Here is a 16,837-nt window from a genome sequence, read left to right on the forward strand (position 1 = left end):
CAACCAAGTTTGGGATTGAATGAAAAGAAAAGACTAAAAGAAGAATTTTGTACGCAAAAAAATTTAAAGTGAGAACTTTTTGGTGTCATTTTCGAGCTGAATATACCCCTGTTTCGTAGTGAGACAACAAAAAGGCTACTATCAAAACCAATAAGCATTAGAGATGGTAACTAAGAACAATGTTTGAGTAACGAGCAACTAAAATTGGGTTTTATGGGTTTATCCCAATTCTTTTTCTCATTTCGTTTTTTGACACTGACTCCTTTCATTTTGAATTGATTTGCTGAGCAACTGCTGTCTCTAAATATTTTTAGCAGAATGAATGAGAAAAGAGTGAAATTATCCTACAGAAGTCAAAAAGATATCGCGCAAAAGTGTTGAACAAGTTGTGAAATAAGGTAACGCAGAAAAATTTTAGTATGACAAAGTAGAAAGAACAAAAAAGGAGCGCTATAATAGCCGGTTGAGAAGCTGTCAATTTTTACCCTCAAAACATTACGCTTGTGGTTCCAGTTTAGCTTTATTGAGTTTGTTTCAATATACACCCGGGTTTTAAATAAAAAGCTGTCAGACTTTAAACGAAATCAAAAAATATATCGTTGGTTTCTCATTTCCACGGTTAAGTTTAAACACTATGAAGCCGCTATTTTTGAGTATATACATATATATGAACAGACCACTTGTTTCATTTAAAATTTACCAATGGCTCTATGTTCAGTGTTTGAAAATGCCTGTTTTAATAATTCATAGGAATTAGAAATTTAAAGCAAGTATCAGTTCAGATGCAAAATTCTACATCAGAACTCTTGAAATGTTTCAAAAGATTCACATTTTTTTTAAAAAAAATAACTTCCTGTTAAAACTTGCAGGCAGATTTTAAGTTGATCACCTGATTTAATAAAAAGTTCAGCCTAAATATCTACTTTTCTGTTCAAAAACTATTACTGGAAAGACAAACTCAGTCTTCATCAAACGGAAAAAGAGAAAAAAGTATAACACTCTGAAACTAGCCCCATCAAAAATACAGCAATTAAGTAATAGCTGTTGGTAGGTGATAGCGCTATGAAAAGGACAAAAGTTATACAACAAGACCGACTTAGGCGAGAATAAATTCTTCAACTCTGTATAATTTGAGCACAACTCAGTAGATGCAAAACATTTTTGAAGCAAAGACAAATCAGTTAAAGAAGAAGCAAAAAATGGAAATTAGGACAAACGTAACGGACTAACGTTTGGTGAATCGCTCTCACAAACGAATGACGAGCGGTTGGCTGTGGTAGTAGCCAGCTGGGGCTTAGTGATATAAGCATTAGAGGGTGTGCGCGGAGTGGGGGGGGGGGGGTGGTTACGCGATGGGGCCAAGCAATGGGGGGAGGTTGTGGGAGAGGTGGACTAGAGGGGGATCAAAATTGCCAAGTTGGTGGGTTGACGGTGGTGTCAAGGAGGAGGAGGGCGGGGAGGGGGACTGAAGGTGGGACCGAGGTTGGTCAAACTTTTATTTAAGAACTGCCCTACATATTATGAAATTGTCCCCTGAAAACAATTTTGATGCATCACATACTTAGAGTCTAGTAAGTCCAAAAAGCTCCAAGAGAACTCAGTGCCCTCCAGGCGCTACCTGTTTATCCCGTTTTGAGGACAAAAAGTCAAAAAAGTCAGATGAAAAAAGCTCAAGCGAAAATTGCATAAAAATAGCTGGCAGATTGCCAGAAAATAGCCGCAAAATCTTCCTAGATCTTAAGTCTCACAAAACAATAAAAAAGAAAGACCAAAAACTTCGTCCTTTCATTGAGGGCTGATATGTTATATTTTAATCAAACATCTGTATAAGTTTTTGCTGCCTCTATTAGCTGCTCTCTAATCAAGTGTTACCAAAAATTTAATCACGCAAATGAACAAAAAAACCCGCTCCATTAAGAGCGAAAAATGACGTCACGCACTCACTTCAGGTAAAACTGCATGAACGAATGAACAAATGGCATATTTAAAGGGGCTGTGACGTCAAATGGTCGAAACAAAAATCGAGACAACGAAAAAAAGCATCTGGAAGCGTCGAAATCTCAAAAAAACCGTAGTTGCAACTGAAGCCTTTGCCTTTCGTATTAAACCGTTAACTTATTACTTCACCAAATCTGATCTAAAACTTTCACCACGGTCACAAAGAGAAATAAAAAGCAGTACATTTTTTTTTGAAAACGTTTGGTTACGTTAAAAAAATCCGAAATAATTAGGATGGTCAATATACTGATTGGCTGAAAAAGCTGACAGCGCAATTAATTACCCTCAAATAATTCTTGATTCTAATCTCAAAAAGGTCGCAAAAGCAAACGGCAGATAATGATCTTAGAAACTAAGTTAAATTTTTTAGAAAAGATTGCTCAAATTACGGAGACAGATGACCACTACAGAAGAATTTCTAAACACTGCAATTGATACAAAAACAAGACATACTTCTTCCTTGTTGTATATATGCTCGAGAACATGATTTCATACTTATTTAAAAACTAATTTAATCATAGAGAAGACAAAACAAGAATAAAATTCAGAGACAAAAAATCGTTTGGAAACAATACCAAGGCCGGAAAAAAGCCACAATTAATACTAATTTGTGGCGATTTTAGAAACGGCTTTCTAGTAAACACTCAGTACTGACTTATGATGAATGAGACCAATTGCAAACCAAAGAAATGGCAAAAATCTAATAAAAAGCTGAAATCATTCAATTTTCCGGAAACTGAAAAAGTAAATCAAACGAATTTAAATGTAGGTGCCATGACAAAGATAGAATTATACAAACTAGAATGTGGAGAATAAGGACACAATGTAAGGAGCACCGTAACAAAAAGTCTTAATCTTGATTTTGAAAGTTAAAAATCAAATTAAAAAATAAAAAACGAAGACCTTCCAATGCTCAGCATTCGAAACCTAGAAAAGACACTGAGTCCAGACAAAGATCCATCCTCTGCAACCGAACAAGGAAAAAAAAGGAAAAGCAAAATTCAAACATACGAAACAATGAAACTTTTTGCAAAAAAATGGTCAAAAAACTTTTAGCATTTACAAAAATATTTTTAAACTGTTTTTCAAAATTTTAACAGCAAAAACTGATTGAATGTTTATTGAAACAAAATAAAAGTCCCTCATGTTAAACAAAAAGATTATTTCTAGCAATTGAAACCAAAATACAGACAAAAAACTGAAAAAAATTGGAAAAATCACTACCAAAATCGGATAAGCATATGTACAATTCTATAAAACAAAATTACATCGAGGTCGAAAGAGGCGTTGAGTACATGAATTATCAAAAAAGAGTTGCCATTTTAACTGATTTTTGACGAAAAAGACGGCTGAAAGATCCAAAAATGAGGAAATTATTAGAAAAAAGCCAAAAATTAACTAAAAAAACTACGAAATTTTTGCCAATTTTGAACTTGAAGAATTTTCAGGCTCTGCAAAACACTGTGGCATCAATTTCCTAGGTTGACATTTCAATATAGCATCGAATAAAAATTATTTCTACAAAAAACCAAATCACAAGCAAAAAACTGGGCCACTAAGACGAAAAACGGCTAAAAACGGTTATCTATATGTGCCATTCAGTGAAAAACTATTTTTCAAAGTCAAAAAGTCATACACTAAACGCAGCGCATGATCAAAAAACTTCTCTTGCTCAGAAAAAAATTAGTTCACACGGCAATTTTACTCACTTTCGGTTTTAGGTTAAAACAGCGTCTGAACGAATAGTTCTTCCGGTAAAAAAAAACCTTTAGAAAACCAATACTCCTCTTTGAGTTGTAAAATAACCAAGAGAAGAGCAATAATAGACTCAGCTATCGCTGTGCAGCTATTAAAAAAACCACAGGACTAATATAATTGCTACAAAATTCGTTTGAGAGCAATTTAAAAAATTTACCTGAGCAATTAATTGATCATCTTGTAGGGCATTGTATCGTCATTTAGTTCATGCTCAATGTGGTTGAATTCGCATTGCATTGGTCAGGCGGGTAAAGGGATGCGCACTCAGTCAAGCATTACTACGAGATGAAGGTTGAACTGTACTACCTAAGTTAGTGCTTTGCTACATCAAAAGCACCGAATCACTAACTATTGATTGGTAATTGATAATGATGATGATGAAAGATGCTGCTCTCATAATTTCACACCTAACACATGCAATGAGATAATGGAAATCAACACTAATCATGCAAATTCAAAAAATAAAGCTTCGGGTTAAGCAAAATAAATCAAATCTTTTGTCTGACAAACTCGCCAGTGTTCTGCTTCTAAATAAGGTACACTAAAGCTATAAACTAATGAGGATGGCATAGAATTGAAGTTTAGTTGATATATTATATACTACTGAGAAAAATTGTCTTCTCAATAAAAATGCCGATGGTAAGTCTAGTTGGTCTGAGTCGTATAAACGTTGACACAGACTGGAATAAGCAAACTAAGAAGATGAGAGATTAGTATGGATAGTCGTCAGGCTCAAATGCTGCATTCGGCATGCCATTGCCACGCGTGCCATTCACAAATCTGGACCGAGGTCTGTTTCTACCTTGATAAAGGGAGTTTTGAGGCCCGTATCTTATCTCTGGCACCTGCAATGTACTACTGGCTCCTGCGCCCAGTTTGCCCGGACCATTGGAGATGCCTGCAGATCCTGTGTATCCAGGAGAGATAGTGGACACCGGAGGTTGGTTGCGTGAGTTGGGCATCCCCATTTGGGTTCTGGGTCCCGAGGTGGGAGAGGGGTGGATGGGGATGCGACGACCAGGGGGAGGAGGGGGCGGTGGACCCATGGAGGATTGGGAGTCCTCAGCTATGCTGGATCTCTTGGAATCACCGGACGCCACTTTCTGCAACATAAGATGAATGAATCAATGAATTACTGAAGCAAGATATTGCTAGATATTTACGAAATATCAACACAAAAGTTTTTACAATCCTTATATTGTGTAAAAGAAAAAAGTTATAGAGTCATTGCTTTTACATAAACGTTTTTAATGACTCTGGTGCATTTTCAAAACCTCACTGTTAAGATATGATGACATATGGTGTCTAAGGGTCCGACAATTTTAAAAATTATAATGAAGAATTTACACAAGCATAATGTAACATTTTAAATACTAAGTCATTACATCAAAATACCCGATTTAATTCGCGGGACTGACAGAGCAACTCGGATGACATTGGGCTTCCTTATTATAATTGACAAAATAGTAATTGAAATGGCCATTTATATGAAAGGAATTGGAGGAAAATGAAAGTGAAAAAGCATGTAACAAACCTTGGTTGGGCTCTGGTGCTGCCATGGTGCCTTGAAAGAGAACCGGAAGGAGCTCCTGCGAGAAGAGTTCGGACTGTTCCTGCAATATGCAATTCCACAAATAACCAATCAATAAGTTCCAGTAACTATAATGCCACAATTAAAATCCCGAACGATTTTCAAGTCTCAATCACAAACTGTACATTTAAAAAACGAGATTTGTTTCTGTATATCAGTGCTGATCAGGCCATATTTCAGAGTCCTCAGACTTATCAAGACTTTGTCTAAGTCTGAAAAATGTTATGATCACAGCTTTTATACGGCAAATATCAAAGACGTGCAATTTGACCAGTACTGATTGAGAGTGCTAATCTCTGTTTCACTGATTCATTGCTGATTATTAAGACTTGGCATTCCTTCCGGGATGAAGTTAGAGACCTCACAGTGACGTAAGAAGAAGGAAAAAGAAATACTAGATATGGATGTAGATTACTTATGGGCAGCGGTGTGTCCCCAATATATTCCCAATTGTATTTCGCAAGTAAGTGTAATCAAGACAATCAGCCACTATACCATTACACTCTTATTCTCCCCTCCAAATGTCTATAAATTAGGCAATGTTGACTTAACACCTCAAAAAAAGAGGGTCCATAAGGCTTATTTTCAGCATCATCTCTCACCCAATTAGCGCGAACTGCGGGGTAAGAATAATTTATAGGTGTCAGTAAAAGTTCACAGTATAGGTTTGAAAAATTCTAACTGAAAGATCTTATTAATGCGTATCAAAGATTAGTTTTGTTCCTAACTTATTGTAACAACAACCAACGAACAAAATGTTTGTAAAAAAATCGCGAATGCTGCAAGTTATGAATAGTTGTAACGATATTTTGAAAAGGGTTTGAAAAGTTTGAAAAAAAATTGGCATATGTAAAAACTTCGGAAATTGTTTATCGTATTGAAGTTTCAACAGAGGTCCTTACCATAATAGAAGAGTAAGATAGCATTTGGTGTTTATTTGCAATTTTGTGTAAAAAGAGAAGATGAAACTAAGAAGCACAATTATCGATTACCTCTAGAACAGCAAAAAGGGAAGGAAAAACGAGTGGAGTAAAAAGCCAACTAACTAAAAAGTGCACGATGGATGGGCTGTGATGGGCTGGGCTGGGCTGGGCTGGGCTGATAGAGAATAAAGGGGGCGAGGGTGGTAATTGAATTAAGGTAATGCAATCTAGAAAAGCAGCAGCAGCAGCAGTAGCTACACTGCAGAAAAACACAGAAATCTAACTGTACTCCATTGCCGTACTTAAATTAAGTTAAAGGACTGATTTAATGGAAAAACTGGCTCGTGTGAACAGGAAAAACGGGGCTAAAATGGCTGACATCTTCATTTTGCCTTTCTTAAACAAAAAGAGGGAAAAACTGTTTAAGAAAACCTTGCTTCAAGGCGAGGCCTTGTTTGGTTACCTATTTTCCGGGATGTGTTCAGTTGTTTTGATGACGTAAGCGGGAGAGATCTCTATTTATCATCATCACCCTACTTATATGGCAATTTGTACCCCGTCGATAATCTCCTGTACAATTAAATGGCAGAGCAGAGCTTTCCCAGATAAAAATTAAAACAATCTCCCATCGAACCAACCAACCAAACAAACAACATCTCATAAACAAGAAAACAACATCAACAGCCAATTGGAAACAATATGAAATTAGGACCCAAGCCCTATAACTTCAAAAACAATAGTCAAAACATGAGCACTAAATGTTTCCTTTTATCATGGAGTAGCAATTTGGTAATTAATAAGCAAAACGGACATAAAATGGAACTTGTTCACTCCTTTTAATTTTCCAGTCCATTGGTATTGAAAATTGGGCACTTGAACTTGAGGAAGCCCACGCAGTTTTATTTTGAAGAGGAGGGGTTACCTCTCTTCATTTGAGCGTATCTCCGATGTGGAATAAAACCACTAGTCGCTTCATTCCACTGCCCCGACAATTTTGACCTGTAACTGAAAAATGATAAGGTTGGTTTTAATAGCGACTCGTATTCTAAGCTTGATGGCTTAATTTAATTCACTTTATTTTATTTTCAAGAAAATTAAGTACGTCATAATGGTTTTCAATGCATGCGTTTGAAATGGATGATAGGCAGTAGCATTCAAATTAAAAGTTTTGTGAATATTTTGCAACGAAAGGTAGACTACTTTAAAAATAACTGTTCAAAGTCATAGTGAACAGATCCATGGTGGTGTTTCTGATTAAGATTGATAGCAGGGAGAACAAGATGGCGAAAAACTCATTGCTGAAAAACAATTTTTATTGTAACAAAACATGGTGTACCAAAACAAAGCTCTAAACTCAGCTTGCTGTGTTTCAGATTTGGAGGAAAATATTTATTTTCTGACCCACAATTTTTCAAAGCAATATAGTCAAAACACTCTGTAATCGACTAAGACAAAGAAAAATTTTACTCGGATAATAAAAGTGAGCAATGGAAAATTAAAATATCTCCAATGATATAATTATACCTCCAAGGAATCTGAGCTAAAAACAAAAACTTTTCGTAAATTTTAACCAATTAAAATAATCAAAACGCAAGTTTTTTTCAACAAATTAACCCCTGAAACGGAAACTTTAAAATATCAATGCAGACAGACTACAAGTAGCAGGCTCTTACGTAGTACGCTTGAACCGAAAATTTCTTGACAGTTTCTTCCATTTTCATGAAGACAACAAATAATTAAAAATGCAATTATTATCAAGTACATCAGATTAAAAGACTGACTGAAGAAGGCTGCAAATAATAAGTGGTTCTCGCGCCGATTTTGTGCAACTTAATGTGCGAGTTTTGAGAAATCAAACTTCAACAAAAAAACAAGACCACTCGTGCGTGTCTGTGCGTAGCACTGAATGTTCCAACATACAACCCACGTTTGCAAAGACCAGAGGAAAATCATTTTTTAAAAAAGTGCACTACTTTTTTATTGAAAATAAACTGTGGTTTTTAAAAAGAAAAAGCATTAGCTACAGGGAAAAATTTCTATAAATAAGAAATCTGTAAAGAACAAAGAGAAATTATTAAAAATAGCACGTAAGATTATGAAAATTTTTATTTCCAAAAAATTAATATCGAAAAAAATTGTTTCAAAAGTTGCATGCTGGCGTTTTCCAAATGAGTAGCGTTAACCAAACAAAAAATTCAAAGGACAAGTTTTTTCAAAAAAATTCAAAGGCCAAAAAAACCAAGTGGACTTCAGGTCTTTCTACTAAAATAGTCCTTTTGGTTATCAAGTCAAAGACACCACCAAAGCACAAGTTTTGAAGTCAGTTTAAGTATCAAGAGAATCGATATAAGATCCACATAATTAACAAAAAACAGAAATAAAGAAAGTAAGAATAGTTTGCGTTGTCTTGTTTCCAAGAAATTAGATTTTTTGACCTTTTCAACACAAAGATCTAAGTATTGGCCAGTTCTGTCAGTTTTAGTCAAATTGATGTTAAAATTAACTAAAGAAAGTAACTTTTTGATCAAGGTAAGAATAAGGAAAACCGAAAAAAATTAACTTCTTCTTTTTCGTCATGAAAAACTTGATCTTTATGTTTCTTATTCCAAATTAAAATGATTTAATGTGTTTCAGTTCAATCAAAGCATTTATTAATGAATATCACTTATTTGGTAATTTTTTCAGAATTAGGGAAGCCAACTAACATTGAGATATAGAAAATTTCTTTATTTCTCCTACCTATGATTTTTTCAGCTTTATCTATTTTTTCCGTTTTTGTAATTTTGCGCCACCATATTTAATAATGGCTTCTATTTTTAGTTGTAACAGAACTCTATTGAAAAAAATTTTTGACAAACAAATAAACTTCTGATTTAAAAAAACCGATAAAATTGAACATCTTTTCAAAACCTTTGTTTTGTCTGTTTGTCTTTTCCATTTCAAAATTTTTGTTTCTCGTTCTTTCGGTTATCGATGTTGCGTAACTCAAAACAAATTTTGATAATAAAAAAATAAATCGACCGCCCCTCCGCAGACTAGCTCAATCCCCTCCCCCTACCAGATATCAAAAATTTTACTGTTTTTCTTTTCTTTCCATTTTTAAACTATCATTCTAATTCAGCCTCTAAGAGCAATAGAACCTTTTTTTCCTCTACGATGCGTAAACAAAATGTGAAACTTTGACTGAAGAAAACCAGCCTCGCATATCTATTCCACCATTTCGAAAAAAATATTGGTATAAAAAGGAGAGTCGGCAATGTGCATTTGCACACAGCGGTCCAGTTCGTCAAATGATAAACAATGCATACAAACTCTCTAACAATTCTCAGAAATGGCAATCTCTAATTCTCCTTTGTTGACAATTGGCTCCCGAAAACGTCATACCAGTCTCTCAACAACTTATTCATAGATTTTTCCTCTTTTTCCTTTGTTTAAATAGCTGACAACTCAGTAAACTTAAAAAAGTTATGTCAAAATTGGTGAAACTAAAGAAATGTTGTTTAAGTGACGATAACGTATCTAGATGATGAGAGTTAAATTGAAAGTAAAAATCATAGGCAAAAGAGCAGTAAGCATACAATCACTTAACGTAGAAATTTCTCAGAAACAGACAATTGAAAAGTTGGGTCATTTAGACAACTTCTCTAAATACGCCGAAAATGATGCTTTCAATTAATATAACACGATGATTTGATGTTGGAACTAGCATTACGGAATGCGACAGAAAAAAGATAAGAATTGTTAGCCTGCCGTCTTTTTAAGTGTTAAAAAGTGGTTAAATTCGCGTGCAGTTTTTTCATTGTTAATTACACAACTATCATTACTTCGTCTTCTAAACTGTAGGTTATTAAACTGAATATTAATGCCAGCGAGCAATCTCTTTATTGAAATCTGATAAAAAACAATACATAATGACTTAATGACAGGATATTATCGGTTCATTCCGTTTCAATCGATTTTGTCATTGTGACTTTGACTCTATTCCTTATAATGGGTATCAAGTTATATTTTAAGCGTAGCAACGTTCCAAACAGCAAACAACTTTCTTGAACCTTTGAAACTGCAAAACGGTGTTCTGTTAAGAACAAAAATTAACAATTTAAAAACCTTGCAATTGATTCTCAACCAAAAACACACATTGGGAAAGCTTTAGGAAGAAAAATTGTGAATTAAATCTGAGGTCTGAAGAGAACAATAAATTTGTCGTTTTGGCGTGAGCATTTTTACAAATGATTTGAAAATTTTATCTTCTTGGAGATATTTTGGATATAAAATGGTAACTAACTAATTTAAATTTAAAACTTAACGGGCACAAAAAAGGACACAGATTTAAAATGAAAAGCAAAATTAGTTTGTTGCCAAAACCCAGCATGATTAAGTTTTTCCAAAGTCAAACCTCAGCAATTTCAATTAAGAAATTAAGTCAAAATTATAGCACTTCCAACAAATTCTCAGAGCAGCTTTAGTTTAAATGCAATCAGTTGCATTCGAAACAATTTGAAAAATCTGAACAACCTGAACAAAATCAATACTCATCTTCGAGTCATAAAAAAGGAGAGTGCCTACATAGTAGCTTTTGAGAGGCTGGCGGCGGCTTTTCAAAACTACTCAATTAACTTCAAAATCAGTTCAAAAGTGCGAAGTGAGTTCAGGGTAAGTTACCAGAAACTTTTCTGCAGAATTTTTTCTCTAGAGTAACCCTCCGATTGCAGTGCTATTGATGTAAATCACTTTGAAATAATTTCTCTGGTAAACCCCTTGCTCATAGTAAGGATAATGACGGGGATGAAACACGGGAATTGAACAGGAACGGTAATAAGTTGCCAATCAACTAATCTTCTATTCCGGGAATCGGCTGACTGGAAAATAAGAGCCATAATGGACGGACTAACACTGGTGATTGTTTTGTGGAGCCCCCTCCTCCCCCTCCAATCTCTGAACCCACGTCTGACTTGGACCCCAGGGCGAATGATTTTACCTCTCCCAATATGCGCTTGAACATCGAAGGCCGTCTCTGAAACATCAATAAACACTTTCAACACACACCCTCATTGAGTGATAAAATTATAGCCACATTTTATCGTAGCTTTACTTGGTACGCAAAATGAATTTGCCTTTTGTTTTCACTGAAGTTGTACCAGCCATTTTCCCCTTTTCTGCAGAAGCCCCCTCCCATTTTCAAATTGAAGGTGGCATACATTTCCACTTTTAATCTCGCAAATTTCAATGACCTTACTTTAAAGTTCAGGAAAATGTTTGCAGCAGATTTCTCTGGGTAACAATCCTGTCATGGTCTTGAAAAAGATACAATTCGAGAAAGCAAGAACCTCAAGAATGGTTCTACTGGAAACTGTAGGAATGGAAAGTTGAACTTAAGCGTTTTTCGGAAAAGAACCAAATTAATAAAACTAGCAACCATTTTAAGCCGAACGCAGCATGCCCTTAAACAAAGACATTGATTCTCAGAAACTCAATCATGGAAAGCTTTATGCATAGCATAAATCATATCTCGAAACAAGCTCTTCTAGTTTGTTCTCTCTTGGCACGCGACTGATATGAACTTAACACCCAATATTAAACTAGCCGACAACCGACGATTATCTTGCAAGACCTCCAAGTTACATGTTGCCATACAAGACCCTTGCATGATTAATGTGAGATCTTAAAAGATAATCCCCTATGATCACAACGCTTCTCAATCTTCCTCCGACAGTTATATAGCAAGATCTTGAAAGATTTTGTATAAGTAAGTATACTATACTACTGCTTTCGGACGCATCCAGTGACTAGGGGTTGAAACAGGTCTGAACGGCCAATTGAAACCATTATAATAATAACGAGTATCGAAAATTAGTTATGTGCTTAATTTAGAAGCGTACGTAATTTGATGTCCGAGTTGTCAGTTTTGGTCTGTTATTGGACAGTTTGGTTATTGAACAGTATTATTGGACAGTTTTGACCGTATTCTTTTATTAACGGTCACAAAAATCACACGCATCTGTAAACTAATAAAAAATGTAATAAGACAAACCTCCTTGTGATGTTCCTGAGCTTTCTCCAGCTTGGCCTTGTTCTCCTTGTAGATCTCGTGTAGCAGCAGGCCAGCGTATATCTTTCCAGTGCTCAGGTTGGGGTAGACCAGTTCGGAGTTGGGAGGCACCAGCAGGTCTATCATTTTGGGGGAGAGGTTAGGCCACATGTTCTTGATTATGCCGCGCAACTCCTCGTTAGCCTGGTTCATCTCATCAGCTGTAAACAAAGACATCGAATGTTGTTTTCACTTAAATTAAAATTGGAATTTACAAAATTCGTTAGTTTTTCTCTTATAATACGCAATTTATTGCAGCATCAGATGAAAATATAGCATAGTTATCAATCTAGTTGATCCAACCCCACTCAGTGGGGAACGAACTATATGCCCAAATGTCCAACTCTTTTTTGTCCAATGAGTTATCGATATATTTGACTTAAATATAAAATTTATCATTAGAAAGCTCATAGAGGGGAGGGTAGAGTATATGTTTGAAAGGATTTTTCTAAATTCGATCATTTCAAAGATTTTTTGTGAAATTTTGTATTTTACTGTAAATTTTACAGTAACATTGTTCAATTTTAGCGTAATTGTCGACCAATTTTACGCATTTTACTCAATTCTCTTAATATTAGCAAAAAGTCAAGTTTATAAAAACCGCGCGACCCAGTAGCGAGGCTGATAATAGTCTCATAGCGATATAAATAACTGTAAGAGAATGTAGATAAGGATTCAATTACATTGTTCTAGATAAATTGCAAATTTTTTTTAATCAGTTTTAAGTTGCGGGAACAACCAACTCGTTTTTGGTCGCGATAAGGACAAAGGTCAATGTTTTTTCAAGTTTCACTTCTGGCTTGATCGTTGCACAACATGCTCCAGGGAAAGAGGAGGCCAACTAACACATCACAGACGTTTGACCAAATCGACGAAGAGTGTATAACCCAAGGTGACTAGAGAACCGCTTCGGAAAAAGGTCAAGAAAAAATGGGCTAATCTGCTAAAAACGTGTGCGAGGGCGGACACCGGGCGAACGTACGTGCCGTAAGCCGTTTTAGTCTTCACCACACGGTGTTGTCCATCTCGTCCAGGGTAGACTTCGAGAACAAGTCCAAGGGAACAAATTCCACGTGGAGTCATATCTTTCAGAATCCAAGCGAAGTCATTGACTCTGAGTGGTGTTTGTTCACTATCGCTCCATTTGGACCTCTTTAACGGTGTCGGAAGATAACCCTTGACGAGTCGTTTCCAGAAATGGTTGACCATTTGCTGCACATTCTTGCAAGACTTGAAGCTGGCAGGATCTTGGCTGTCGTGGTGGGAGAGAGTTGAACGGTCTGTTGATCAGAAAATGGTTTGGCGTGAGGGGCATTTCATTTTCTGGAAGGTCAGCAACAATCGTTAGTGGTCTGGAGTTCAATATAGCTTCGGTCTCGACCAAAATTGTCCTGAACACATCAAGCGACAATCTTCTGCAGCCTAGAATGATCAATAGAGTGCGTTTCACGGTCTGGATCAAGCGCTCCCAAATTCCGCCAAAATGAGGTCCATAGGGAGGATTGAACTTCCAGGCTGTGTTCGCTGCTGATATTGCTTTGTAGATTTTGTCGTTGCCGAGACGTTTCACACATCTTTTTACTTCCTCAGATGCACCAATAAATGTCTTGCCATTGTAGCTGAGCATTATTGTTGGCTGGCATCTGCGGGTTACAAAACGTGGATAGGCGTTTAAAAAAGTGTCAGTGTTGAGATCAGGACAAGATTCTAGATGGACACACCTTGTAACCAGGCAAGTGAAGATGAGGTCGGAGTGTCTTTTGGCATCTTCTATATTAAAGGGTCCAAAAAGTCGACTCCGTTGTTCCCGAAAGAATACTGGGTAGAGTCTGTCGGGAAACGACAGGCAGGGAGGGCAACCAGGACAGGTTGAATGTTTTGAGCGGCAAATTGTCCGCAGGGAGAACATCTGTACATTAAACTCAATAGAAATTTTTTGAGTTCAATGATCTGGTATCTTTGCTGCACAAAAACTTTCACTGGCGCTGATCCTTGGTGAACGCAAATGTTGTGTGCATGCTCTATATAGAGTCTCGCTATCTTGTCTTTTGCGTGCAGTATAATCGGAAATTTCTCGACTTCAAGGTTATCTGGTGCAAATTGCAAACTTCCGCATGATCGAAGAATTCCATTGTTGTCCAACATTGGGTTGAGCAAACTGATTTTGCACTTTGAATATATCCTGGAACCACTTATCAGGGTTTGGATTGTTGAGAAAAAGAAATTATGCTGCGACATTTTGATCAGCCGATTTCTTGCAAGAATGACGTCCTCTGTTATATACTGTTGATCTTAAGGCCTTTGCTTTTTGATTCGAAAGACCCAATTGAAGACTGTTGCTAAAATCAAGAGCAACTTGTTCCAATTTGAAAACCGTGTCGAGTTGTTTATTTGCTCCGACAAACTGCGTGAAGTCTCTTGCGTTGCTTACACATGCTTTGAAGAGTTTTCAGGAACACTGAGCTGTCTCGTGGAAAGAAATGATGGCGCTGTTAACCATTTGGGCGGAATTTTGTCTGGATTGAGACTACGGGTCCCGTGATCGGCTGGATTTTCTTTGGTGGTAACGTGTTTCCATTGGTAAGCATCATTTGAAGCAAGGATTTCTTTGAGGCGATTCGCAACAAAAACAGGTTGTATCTTTGTTGTGGATAATCAGTCAAATACTACTTGACTATCTGTCCAGAGTGTAGAGCGAGGAATGTGAAACGTTGACTCTTTCATGATGGTTGAAAGAAGGCGCACTCCGATGACTGCGGCTTCCAACTCTAATTTGGGTATGCTGACTTGCTTAATTGGGGCAACTTTGCATTTGCCTATCAAGAAACAAGTTTCAACATCAGTTGCTAAGTTAGGAACTGTTTTCAAGCATGCAACGGCTGCAACTGCCACAGCTGACGCGTCAACAAATATATGGACTTCATTTTCACTTTCTGGTGAATGACAACTCTTATTGAGAGTTCTGTTGAATGTTACTTCTGGAGAAGAAAAGTATAAGTCCAAATTCTTTTGAAATTTCTTAACTAGTTGAGGGGCAATTTGTTCATCCCATTTTTTCCCAAGTTTCCACAGTTCTTGAAGATATATTTTGAAACGGATCGTTGATGGCGACATTATCCCCATTGGGTCGAAGATCGAGGAGACAAGACTAAAGACCTTACGGTGAGTGTACGCTGAGGCATCTTTTGGGACATCAGTGAGAGGTTTCATAAGAAAGCAGTCTTTCTCAAGATTCCATTTAACACCAAGAAACCTAAAAACATCTGTCTGGTTGTCTTTGTTTTCTGGAGGGATTAGATTTAGGACCAGAGAGCTGTTTGAAACAAAGTTTGTGAGTCGAAAGCCACCTGTTTGCAGACAATGTTTTGTTTCAAGAACCGCTTTACAGGCGTCTTCTTCTGCTGCATGTGGTTGGATGTAGTCATTCATGTAAAAGTGCCTTCTGACGGCTTTGAGGGCTTCTGGGAATTGTTGACTGTTTTCTTTGGCACAATGGTTAAGAACGTATACTGCGCACGAAGGCGAGCAATTTGATCCAAAGAGGAGTCTGATAAATTGGTACTGTTGTATTTGATTGCCTGCTAACCAGAGAAAACGAAGAGCCGATTGCTCAATCTGATGGATGGCGATTTGCATAAACATGCCTTCGATGTCCGCAAGAACCGCAACGGGATGTTCTCGAAATCTCATCAGGACACCTAAAAGGTTATTAAGGAGATCTGGTCCTGCAAGAAGGTTTGAATTAAGCGATTGGCCCCGAAATTTTGAAGCTGCATTTGCAACTTGGCGGACTTTTCCGGGCTTATTGATATGCTCCACAGGATGGTGTGGCAGGTACCAAACTCTGTCTGGTTGAGGATCTTGCATTTCCACCGGTTTGACGTAGTTTTTCTCGAGGTCTGTCAAAAGGATCTTATTGTATTTTTCTTGAAACAAATGTTTACGCTGAAGGCGTGTGTTGAGACTTTTAACTTGGTTCAGTGTAGAGTAGAAGTTGTTCTCCAACTTTATTGCTGTTTGCCAGGGCAGTTGGATTTCATATCTCTCATCCTTGTGATTGATGGAGTTCGTCAAAATATCAAGAAACTGTTCTTCTTGTTTTGTGTAAACTTGTTCAACGTCCTTCTGAATGCCATCTGCTTCAGTACTCCAGAAAGGTTGAACAAGTTCGTCAAGTCAGGGTTCATCTGTTCTGTTTCTTGACACATGGAAAATAAATTTCTTCTTCTGCTGACTTGCGGGCTGCTGAGTGTTGGCTGAGATACAATTCTCATATTCACCGGCGAGGGTTCAACCAAATTTAATTTTTACAACAAACGGTTGATTTTGGTTGCAAGGTATAACATGTGTAGGGCAGGTGAATGCGAATGTGTTAACACCGAGGAGGGCGCTGATTTTGCCATCGGCAATATTTAGGAGAAGTATGTGGCACAAACTGTTGAAGGCATCAAAAATCTGATTAAATTCAAAAATTTTTGC

At 36.9% G+C, this 16,837-nt stretch overlaps 1 protein-coding gene across 18 annotated transcripts in view; it reads right to left on the reverse strand.

The window, feature by feature from the left end:
• Positions 1 to 16,837, reverse strand: part of LOC142341107 (voltage-dependent calcium channel type A subunit alpha-1-like) — a 294,273-nt gene that overhangs the window by 9,575 nt on the left and 267,861 nt on the right. For all 18 annotated transcript variants that reach the window (XM_075391999.1, XM_075392008.1, XM_075391990.1 and 15 more), the window contains 4 exons: positions 12,302 to 12,519; positions 11,163 to 11,284; positions 5,291 to 5,369; positions 4,559 to 4,859 (listed from right to left, as the gene is read on the reverse strand). In XM_075391999.1, coding sequence (XP_075248114.1) covers positions 4,559 to 4,859; positions 5,291 to 5,369; positions 11,163 to 11,284; positions 12,302 to 12,519 — 720 coding nt within the window. The remainder of the gene's footprint in view (positions 1 to 4,558; positions 4,860 to 5,290; positions 5,370 to 11,162; positions 11,285 to 12,301; positions 12,520 to 16,837) is intronic.

The sequence above is a fragment of the Convolutriloba macropyga genome, chromosome 1 (genome assembly GCF_964194025.1).
Source record: "Convolutriloba macropyga chromosome 1, txConMacr16.3, whole genome shotgun sequence".
Classification (NCBI taxonomy): Eukaryota; Metazoa; Xenacoelomorpha; order Acoela; family Convolutidae; genus Convolutriloba; species Convolutriloba macropyga.